The 11,910-nt window shown below is 42.4% G+C and overlaps 1 protein-coding gene across 2 annotated transcripts in view; it reads left to right on the forward strand.

Annotated features, from left to right (window-relative positions):
- ZBED1 (zinc finger BED-type containing 1) overlaps positions 1-11,259 on the forward strand; it is a 181,919-nt gene extending 170,660 nt beyond the window's left edge. For both annotated transcript variants that reach the window (XM_042459475.1, XM_042459474.1), the window contains one exon: positions 10,807-11,259. In XM_042459475.1, the coding sequence (XP_042315409.1) occupies positions 10,807-10,995 (189 nt within the window). In that variant the 3' untranslated portion in view covers positions 10,996-11,259. The remainder of the gene's footprint in view (positions 1-10,806) is intronic.
- Positions 11,260-11,910: the final 651 nt, after the last annotated feature.

The following is an 11,910-nucleotide window of genomic DNA, read 5'->3' on the forward strand; positions in this document are numbered from 1 at the left end:
CTTGCAGGCAATTCACTTACCTGGAGACGAGAACGAGCTGGCGGACCAACTCAGCAGGTCCGCCACCACTTGCCACGAGTGGAGATTACATCCGGAGACGGTCAACGACCTCTTCAAACGATGGGGATATCCCCAGATCGACCTCTTCGCGACCGCTCGCAACACTCACTGTCCCCAGTTCTGCTCCCGGACGCCGACCGACAATTGCCTCAGGGATGCGTTCGGGCTCACGTGGTCGGGACCGATGCTTTATGCCTTTCCACTGTTCCCGATGATCACCAGGGTGGTTTCCAAGATAAAGTTGGACTGCCCGGAGGCGATCCTCATCACCCCCTGGTGGCCGAGACAACCGTGGTTCCCGGTACTCCTACAGCTTTCCAAGAGACAATTTCTCCGACTCGAGCCTCGCCCCGATCTTCTCACGATCCGGGACGGGCGCATATGCCATCCGGATGTTGACAACCTTCCTCTGGTGGCTTGGAGGCTCCATCCCTGACGTCGCTTCCTGAATCGGTACAGACGGTGATCCTGGCCGCACAGAAACCATCAACTCGGCGGTCCTATGCAGCCAAATGGAACAGATTCCTGCAGTTCCTTACCGAGAAGGAGCTCACTCCGGACCAAGTCACGACACCGGTGGTGCTGGAGTTCCTGAGGGCGCTGATGGATGCGGGATTATGCCTCGCATCCATCAAATGCTACCTTTCTGCTATCTGCTCTCATTTCCAATTTGGGGGCAAACCTTCTTTTTTCAGGGACCCGTTCATGAAGGCCTTCCTCAAAGGCTACGCGAACCTACACCCTCCGGTCATGTCACCGACTCCGGCATGGAGCCTGGACTCGGTACTGGCTGCCTTACAAAACAAACCTTTCGAACCGATGGCCACTACTGACTTACGACTGTTGACTTGGAAAATGGTCTTCTTGGTGGCCATCACTTCGGCCCGACGGGCGGGCGAACTTTGTGCGTTACGGAGGGACCTGCCTTTCCTTAGGTTTCATAGGGATAAAGTGGTCTTCCGTACCGATATATCCTTCCTTCCGAAGGTAGTCTCGACTTTCCACATGTGCCAGGACATTGTTTTGCCCACCCTGGCCCTGGACCCAACCACCGAGACTGAGCGGACTCTCCATTCCCTCGATGTCAGGAGGGCTCTTGCCTTCTACCTGGACAGAACTGCAGCCTCTAGTCGGTCGGATAGGTTGTTCCAATGTTATTCGGAACCAAAAAGAGGATTGCCCGTTTCCCCCCAGAGATTGTCCAAATGGGTGGCGGCCACTATCCACCTCTGTTATGAGCTTTTGGGAAGGCCGCTTCCGACCAGGGTTCGGTCTCATTCTACCAGGGCAGTAGCAGCATCCTCCGCCTTTTTGAATGGAATTCCCTTGGAGGATGTCTGCAAGGCTGCCGTTTGGTCCCAACCAATGACTTTTATTAAACATTACAGGTTGGATGTCAGGGCCAAACGAGATGCAGCGTTTGGGAGAGCTGTACTGATCTCAGGGCTGCACTATTATCATGGTTCTATGCCCTCTAACCCAGTTACACTTGGGGTCCTTGAGGTTGCATTGAGGTTTCCTATTTGCCTGGCCTCCCTCTATTTCCCTGCTCATGACCATGGTTATGGGACTATTTCATTATAAAAGGGTTATGGATACCTATTTTGGCTTCACAGGTTTCAGGTACCTTATGCCTTGCCTTTTGAGTGTTGCATGCAGTCCTCAGTTATTGGTCAAGGCTCTTGTGGAATAATGACTGACACATAAGATTGTGTTTCAATGGTTTTATTGTTAATAAACCAGTCTTGTTTGAACAGTTTGTCTCAGGACACTCCCTCCGCCGCTTACTTAAGCTTGTCAGTCTTTACCCATTTGTATGATTCGCAGAGACCACGAAGAAGAAGGACAGGTTGCTTACCTGTAACAGTATTTCTTCGAGTGGTCATCTGCGAATACATACAAATCCCGCCCATCCTCCCCTCTGTGTCCTGCTCTTGATTGGCTTATTCTCTTAGCGCCTACGCGGCGTAAAAATGCAGAACTGGGGAAAAGAGCGGGAAGCAGGGGCTTTATAGTGGGTGGGCGGGGTTACCGCCAAAAAGTTTCTTTTTGTTGCAAAGTGTACTTTGCCCAGTGATTCTAGAAGTTCCGAACAGCACTGCGCAGGCGCAGTGAAACCCATTTGTATGTATTTGCAGATGACCACTCGAAGAAATACTGTTACAGGTAAGCAACCTGTCCTTATTTCATTTCATTTACACTTTGTTTTAAATTCAGGTTTGAAGCCAGATTGAAATGGGTCTGAATAATCCACTTCATTCAGGAAAGCCTGCATCCATTCTAAACACCACCTTCTCAATTACTTTGTCCAAGCATGGAATATTTGCAACTGGGTGGTAATGGTCCAACAGTTTGGGATATAAGACCATTAGCACCTTTTATTTCTTTCCTGTGACTGATAATTGTATATAAATTCATTGTAGGAGGGGAAATGTATACCAGTAGCTTTCATCATCCCAGAGAGGTCTAGCACAGATGTAAATTTTAATCTTGTGTTTAGTGTTGTCAAAGTGAAGTCTGGAGAGGGCTTCTATACCATTAAAGATTGTGTAGAATAAGGAATTTCAGCAGGTGTTGCTTGTTACATGGTTGTGTGATAAGTAACACCTGCTGAGATTCCTTCTTCTACACATCCATTAAAGACACAGAAGCTATCTCCTATTTTCACTCTGGCAACCCTAGTCTTTATTATACGTTGTTCTTGAAAACAATGTTTGTTGCTATAAATGTAAACAGCAGTTTAGGGAGTAGCACATCCAATCCACTTCCCAAATTTTCCCTCTTCCATTAAATCATTGTCTCTGACCAGTTTATAGTGAAATAAGCTTTCAAACATGAATCCACTTTGTGTATCTGACGAAGTGGGCTCTAATCCATAAAAGCTTATACCAGAATAAATTGCTTAGGCTTTTAACATTACCATAGGACCATTTTTGCATCTGTGTTCTTTAACAGAATGATATAGATATCCCACTCAAACGCTCAGTCCTATAACAATTTGCTTTGTCTTGATTCTTCCTAAACTAGTGTTCTTGACATTTTGTACATTTTCTCTTTTCATAGAAAGACAAACTGGGGTTCAGTTTGTGTACATACCTTACACCTCTGTGTGTTTGGGTCTTCAACAGTACATTTATTTATTTCCTGCCTTATATAGATGGATTTATACACAAATTAAGTAAAGTAAAGCTCTCAGATTATGAGAGGTCTCTACATATAAAACCAAGAAACAAACATTCTTGTTGTGTGTGTCTTGAAGTCAAGTCTGACTGGCAACCCTAAAGCAACTATCACAGGGTTTTCTTGGTAAGATTTGTTCAGAGGGGGTTTGTCATTGCCTTCCTCCATGGCTGAGAGTGAGTGAGTGACTTGCCAAAGTTCATTTAGTGGTTTTCCATGGGTAAGCAGGGATTTGAAACCTGGTCTCCAGAGTCCTAGTCCAATGCTCAAACCACTACATCATACGTCTCAGACTAAACTACAGTCAGCTCGAGCCATACATGGGCTTCCCTTCCACAGCATACGCTGAAGCCGCGGTACAATTTAATGAATGGTGCATGCGCCCCATTGTTTTCATTGTTTGAAAACAATGGGGCACGAGCATACATGGTTTCCTCCTTACACGGGGGGATCTGGAACAGATCCCTTGTGTAAGGGAAGGGTGGACTGTATAGTATAAGGCCTGGGCAGCCTCATACAGGGAGATGCAATCTGCCAGATAGCCCAGATCTGAATCTTATAAAGTTTTATAGATCACAAACAGCACTTGAATTGTTCCCAGAAACAAACTGGCAGCCAATGGAGCTGTTTTAACAGGGTCTCTGTAACCTACCCCAGTTAGCAATTTGTCTTCAGCTCTTTGGAACAGTTGAAGTTTCCGAACACTCTTCAAGGGCAGCCCCAAGTACAGTATGTTACAGTAGTCCAAAAGGAATGTAACTAAGACATGTACTACTCAGGCCACATTCAACATGTCAAGGAATGGGTGCATAAGTTTTAAATGTGCAGAACTACTCCTGGCCACTACAGAAACTTGGGCCTCCAGGTTCAAAACTGAGTTCAAAAATACTCTCAAACTGTGAACCTGTGTCTTCAAAGGGAATGCAACCCCATCTAATACAGGCTGAATTCCTATTCACCAGTCTGCCTTCCAACTGACCAGGAGCACCTCTATCTTGTCTGGATTCAGTTTCAGTTTGTTTGCTTTCATCCATTTCATTACTGATGACACTGGTTTAGAGTCCGGGGACATTGTCACATGAGAGTTCTATTGCAAGACTAGATACTTATCACATGATATTGTCTTCATCTTGCTGCTGCTTGTACTTCAGTCGTTTCTGAACTGCACCTTGTGATTGAAAACCTGTCAATGACTCCCAGTAGTAATGATAGCCAGATAATCCTCCTTGTGCAATAATCTCTTCCACTTCAAAAATTAAAGATTCGGCGGTCACAAGGTTTGAGGTGGTGGTATTATTCCCCTCTTCCCACCTCTTCCCCTCACTGTTGCCAAGCAGGACAAGCCATTCCTTTAAAAAAAAAAGAAAAATTCTGTCATCCACCACCCAATTCTCCACCCATTCTCCTCACCCCCCCTCCACCATGGCCTGATCTCTCTTGCACCCCTCTACTACCCAATCTCTTCCACTCACTGTCCAATCTCTCCCACTCTGTCATCTCTCTTCCCCCATCTGATCCTTCTTCCCCACTTTGCTATCTTTCTTTCCCCCTCTTCCACTTGATCTCTCTTCCACCCTTCTGCCACCTGAAGTCTCCCTCATGCCCTAAGACCTAAATGGGGCAATAACAGGGAGGAAGTAGAAGTGAAACAATGCACAAGGAATGTGCAGCACCATACCATATAGAAGGCGAGGTGTGATATCGATTGCTTCACTACTGGTATGTTTCTGTGTGATTCAAAAAGCAGTTGTTACCCATGTAGAAACCTCATGCGATAATCTCCCAAGGCAACCTGCTTGGATTAGGGTTGAAAGGAGTAGTAGAGCCAGGTGTTATTGATATTTGGATCATATCAAGTACAGTAATTACCTGTTCCTTTTCTTGAAGAAAAAAATCTAGAGCTATTCTATTTTTTCATATAGAACTCAGGTTGATAAGTTGTCCTCTGGTTACATACTGTAGTAGCTACAGCTTCATAGACTCAACTTTTCTATCTCAGTGGGCTGATACATTTGAAGCTTAGATCAATCAGTCTGCTACTGGCAGCCATTCATTTCTATGGTAGTGGTAAGCCTGAGCTAATCACAACATAGGGTACTGCACCATATCCGTATTGCTTAAGTGCCTGCTGGTTAAATGGCACAATATGTAGTGTTAAGAACTTTCCATGTTCAATCAAGATCGAAGATGCTGTGGAACTGTAGCTATTAAGGATATGGTGCATAGAACATGGAAAGACCATAATGTTGCTTGTTAAACCAAATGTGTTCTTAAAATTAAATGCAAATATGAATTGTCTAAATTTACATTGTGTATCAGAATGTACATTGCAGCACTTTGGCCAGTAACAATGCTATATTTTCATGGATGAGTGCAATTTATGTTTTCTGCAATGAAAAGCTCCTCATAGGAAAGCACTTCAGGTACTTCTAGTCATTTATCATACCGTAGCTTCTTCTTTAAAGGTTTAGTGTTGACTAGCCTTCTGTACATGAGCAATTCAAGTAACCTTGACACTAATCATAGGGTGTGATAAAAACTTTTTATGAAGGACACACTTGTTTGATTTTGCTTAGACCTTGTGTCTCACAGAGTGAATGAGAATGATTTTAAAGAAAAACAAACTAGGTGACAGCTCAGAGAGGAGAAGAGAAAAATTAGAATGAACACACAACATAGAAGCAATAACAGATACATGAAAACAAGACATTTATGTGCATGACTTAGAAAAGATTGTCCTAGAAAAGTATTTACCTAGTTGTTTTGTTCAAAAGAGGGAGAGTGTGCTGAAAAGAGGGATAGTGTGCAGATCATATTGTCTATTATTTTCTTTGTAAAGATAAGATTGTGTATTCTTGTTTCTAGTTAGCCATGAATAACATTTGTACAGTGGCTTCTTTATTGAATCTCATGTGTCATGAGTGTTTGGAGATGTTTAGCATTTGTCATATACGTGGAATGTGAAAGTTAATGCATGTTCATAGAAATGTAAATAGTACATTTGGTTGATATTAGAAGTATATACCAATTTTGAAAATAGTTTCATATTCTGACTCTTCATTATATATGCCCAGTATCTTCTCTGTAGATTGCAGTTTTCAGAGAGCCTGTTTAAAGGTTTTCATAGCTTTCTGTGGTACTGATTTTTCTCTCATCTTTCCCAGTTGCTATAGTGATTCATTTTCCATTGGCCCTTTTTCAGTTGCTGAGTCTGGAAAAAGGCATCCGTAAGAAAGGCATGGGTAATTAGTTCTCACAGAAGTGGGAACTGGAATCACGTAAACATCTACCCATGTCTTGGGCTGTGCTAATAACTTGTTTCCCATAAATGCCATGGGGCAAAATTCAGCTGATACATAATAGATGTTCCCTCTCTTCATGTAAAGATTAGTTCTTGTCTGGATCTTCAAGGTGTACAGTTGTCAAAATATTCAACAAGAGCATCATAATATGCAGGAGGAGGGACTGTGCAAGCTTTCTTAGTGTAATTGCTTAAAAGGGTGTGTGTGTGTTTTAAATATTATTTCAAATTCTTCCAGATTTTATTCTCTTGGCTTATTTATATAGGTTTTGCCCTGATTTTAGTGCCTACTAATCCCATCACTTAGTCAGATAGTAAGTAAAGGTAAAGGTAGTCCTTTGACATGAATGTCTAGTTGTAACCGACTGTAGGGGGTGGTGCTCATCTCTGTTTCTAAGCCGAAGAGCCAGTGTTGTCCAAAGACTGCTCTGGTGGTCATGTGGCCAGCATGACTGCACCCAATGCTGTTACCTTTCCACTGAGGAGAAGTACCTATCTATCTACTTGCATTTGCATGCTTTTGAACTACTAGGATGTCAGACGTTGGGACTAGTGATAGCAGCTCACCCCATCACGCAGCACTCGGGCCTTGAACTGCCAACCTTCCGATCTTCCAATCATCAGAACTGACATATTAAGCACTAAGCCACCGCATCCCAGTACTTCTTGGCAATAGCAATTAGTCAGACAGAACTTCTTGACAATAGCAATTCACACATAAGGGGGAACTACGGTTGGCTCTATGGTATATCTGGGGAACAGTGAATGGCCAGTTGTAGCCTAGTAGTGCAGCATACTATAGTCGTTTGAGCACTCAACTATGACTCTGGAGACCAAAGCCTGAATCCTGACTTTGGTCATGCAAACCCACTGGATGACTTAATTTAATTAATTTAATTTGTTTTATTTATATACCGCTATTCCAAAGATCATAGCGGTGAACAGCAAGTAAGCTAATTAGCAAGTAAGCTAATTTGCCCCCAACAGTCTGGGTACTCATTTTAGCGACCTCGGAAGGATGCAAGCCTGAGTCGAGCTTGGGCCCTTTTGCTGGTCTTGAACTTGCAACCTTGTGGTTTCGAGTGAATGGCTGCAGTACAGGCATTTAAACCACTGCGCCACCAGGGCAAGTCACATTCTCAGCCTCAGAGGATGGCAATAGCAAAACTTCTCTGAAGAAGCTTGCCAAGAAATCCCCATGCTGGAGTCATCACAGGTCTGAAACTACTTGAAGGCACACAACAACAACAAGCCTAGTTCTGCATGCAGAACTAATATACTGTGCTGAGCCATACAAGATTCTAGCCTAAGATATTTCAGAAATACATACTGTAAAATAATCTGTTAAATGTATGGCAAATTGCACCCTATGTATATAAATTATTACTTTAGGTTTGGTTTTGTGTTTGACATATACTACTTTTTTCTCTGACAGCACACAACTTTGATTATATTTCTGTGTCAAATTAAATCCTCTAGTTTACTTTTCTATGGTGGATTAAACTTTGGAATCTCCATTTGCTGTCATTTTAGTTGTCATGGTCTATGGCTTGTATCAAGTTACTGAACAGAGAATGCATTATTATAAATACAGCCCACACCTTCCTGTGCTTGAGGCAGATTAAAGAACGTTTCATCCTGGTAAAATGAGTAATTACACTAGAGATTTCAGTATTGCTGCTTGCTTTCAGAAATTCATTAACTCTATGCTAAGGAAAGGATGGCTTGCCAGTCATATATAACACTGCTATGTATAACTCCATAGAAACAATACATTTAAAGTAGGGGATTCAGCAGACAACAGAAGAAACAGGTTTTCCAAAACAGTCGTGTATGCATAAAACTGTGAATTAAAAGTTAAAATGGGAGTATTGTGAAGTGACAGAAATGCAGAGTAGTACTCCAGCTGCCCCCAAATACCCCATTTCTGCATGGGTATAGTGGGACAAGAAATAACTATCATTTATTCTTCTTACCAATACTACCCATTTGACCTTCCACCCCATCCCCTGCCAGCAGTACATTTTGATCACATTTTGGGGTAAGCCCTGGACCCATTTTGTGTCAATCTACTAAGGACAGTAAAGTGATTGTGTGACAGTGATAACTTTTGATATCCTGATGGTCAGCCATGTTTACTCCCCCTCCCCTCTTGACTGATAGCTTCCACACTCTTTCTTCCTGTCATACCTTCCCACCTCTCCATAAGGACAGTGTAAGTGCAGGGAAAATGTGTAGGGCATTCTTAAATTAAACAGAGGGGTGGCAACCAGTGTGTCAAGAAAGCAGGGCATATTTATTGCAGTTACAAGGGGGTGTTACAAGACGTAGGCAGTATCCATTGTCAATTGTGGGAACTTATCTCTGCCCATTTGGATAGCAATTACAGAAAGAAAAAAATAGAAGCTGAGTTGTGTTGCCAGAAATTTATGGGTACCACCACAATGATAATCCTCCTCTGGTTTTCCCCTGTATCTAACAAAAGAAGTATCAGAATCTCTGCATTGCCACATGGTGCACAAGAACCGACTGAAGTTGCATGTACACAGCAGAATTAATGAAGGTTGACAACACTTTAACTGGCATGACTCCATCTTACAGAATCCTGGGATTTGTAATTTTGTGAGGCACCTGCACCCTTAGTGTCAAACTGCATTATTTCTACAGTGTAGATTCACCATGAGCTAGGTGGTTTCTAAGAAAAGAAGAACTCCTTTCTCTCTTCCTCTACCTCAGCTCAGACAGAATTAAAGAGGGAAGTGGTGCTGGAACACCAGAAACAGAAGATTGTCATACCAGCACTTAACATGGGATAAGCGCTGGTAAAACACTGGCAAAACATTTAGGAAGTGCATGTGTAGAAAGCCTGACGCACTTTCTAAACGACAGGGAATCATCCCCTTGCCTCCAACATCCCTGAATCATTTGGGGAGCAACAATTTCCTATGAACGCAAGGCTTTCATTCATAGGAAATTGCTGCTCCCCGAATTATTCAGGGACACTGGAGGCAAGGCACAATTCCTTGACATTAGGGAAGCATGTGAGGCTTTCATGTTAGGGATGATGGGAGTTGCAGCTCTTCTCCTGGCTTTCACTCTCACCACCCTGGTCAGCGGAAGAACAACCAGTTTGACCAGTAGCTCTGAGAATTGGCTGAAGATGTCTTCCAATCTTCTCTGCAGTCTGCTGGTTCTTGTTCCGCTCTCAAGACACCAGTCAACACAGTAGTCTTCTTATATAAAAGATCTACTTTTATTCTACTATATACACTATGCACAAAACAATCCACTACTCACACTACTATACTCCTCAATACCCACACTACTATACTCAATACCCACAAAAAAGTATTGCCATACATTATAGCTTATATAGACATTTGTCTCTCTATTCATTATACAGTTGCCACCTCCTGGGCGTGTACATACATTATGATTGACATACCATACTTGGCTCAATCTAGCCCTCACATTGCATCATACATTACTGTCCACTCAATGACTCTCAGGTGATATCAATTGCACCTTTTCACTTTGTCATTGCCTCATATGTCCTTGGCTTTCAGGACCTTCTAATTACATTACTTACAACACCTGTGTGACAATTCAATAACTTTTGCTGTGTCATGTTACTTTCAAATACATTCATATACATATTATATTTCTTGTGACTATATATCCCATGTGGCTTTTTCCTGACATTTCAGACACACACATTTCCTAAACATTTTAGCTGTGTTTTACCAGCGTTTACCCCACGGTAAGCACTGGTCTGAAAATCTTCATTGATGAGATGTGAAGCAGATATTATCCTGGCTTCACATTTGATGAGATACAGTGCTAATAAACAAGAGTATCTGTAGGACTGGTCTGCTCATTGTATGGTACATAGTGGATTAGATTTGTTAAAAGTGATAGGTAACATATCCCAATTATAGTTTTTAAAAAAGAAGAAGAGGAAGATGAAATTCTTAAGCCGATTTAGCAAATCTCAAGATGTGAAAACTTATCTTGAGTGACATACAATATCACTGTCTTGTCTGTCTCTATCTCTTACCCCACCTTACAGCTTCCTCCTATTGATTTAATCAAGAATTTTAAGGCATCATGGCCTTCTCTAAGATCACCATAGTATGTAATTCCTCTCTCCCTCCATTTATCAATAACCAGTGCTTACAGAAAGACACTGAAATGAGTGCTGATTAGCTTGTTCTCTGCGTTTTCTTCCTACTTTTATTTTCCTTTGGTTTCTCTCTCATTCACAGACACCAGAAGAGGGTGCATCTACGTCAATCTATGCAGCAGTTTCACCAGAGCTAGAAGGAGTTGGCGGCTGCTATCTTTACAATGAGCAAAGGACAAAATCTGCTGATGTTTCCTATGATGAAGAGCTGCAAAAAAGACTTTGGACAGAAAGCTGCAGACTTGTAGGGATTCCTGATCTGATGCCATAGAAGTCTCCAAGAAATAGCCACCACAGCTTGCTGTGTGAATATCACATGTCTCACTGGCCTCTGCTGCATAGCAGCTTCACTCATACTTCCGGAATTCACTGTTCAGCCACATGGGCAAATTTGAACTTTGTCGAGCTACCACTCTAGTGGGTAGTGGTGGTGGTGGGCCCAACTAGAATTGTGTATATGGTGGTTTTGAATTTAACCATCCATTTTGTAACCATGGTGTTTCAGTCTGCAATTAAAAAAGAAAGAAAGATCTTTGACCTTATGTAGAGTTAAATGGTTTTCTTTAATAGTAATGAAAAAGGCAGACCTTATATCCAGCCAGTACCCAGTAGGTTTCCATGGCTGAGCAGGCCAGCCCTTCAAAACTCCAGGCATTTAGTCTGATCTCCAGCAGCTCCTGCCCACTGAAGCATCTTTGAGAGTCAGCTTGGTGTAGTGCTGGGAGACCAGGGAGGGTTTGAATCCCTGCTCAGCCATGGAAACCTACTGGTTGACCTTGGAGGTGTCACACACTCTCAGCCTCAGAGGAAGACAAGGGCCTAGAAAAACCCAAATAGATTCCATAGCATGGCCATAATGACTTGAAAGCCCACAGCAACAACAGTTCATATGAAAAGGTTTTAAGGGCAATGAACAGTTCATTATTTCATGTCAGTTTGGCTAGGATCCAAAGCTTGGAAATGTTACTTTGTGGGACTACAACTCCCAGCATACCTCCCAACCAATAATAATAATAATAATAATAAAATTTCCAAATTCTGCTGGGATCTTTTATGCTAAGCTGTCCAGAGGAATACCCTTTTGAATGGCAACTCACCATGTTGTATCACAGCTGTGAAAGACAAATCCAAATATCACTTCAGCACATGGACTAGTTGCCTGGTTCTTTACATTCAGAACATATTA

Source organism: Sceloporus undulatus, chromosome 3, assembly GCF_019175285.1.
Source record: "Sceloporus undulatus isolate JIND9_A2432 ecotype Alabama chromosome 3, SceUnd_v1.1, whole genome shotgun sequence".
NCBI lineage: Eukaryota > Metazoa > Chordata > Lepidosauria > Squamata > Phrynosomatidae > Sceloporus > Sceloporus undulatus.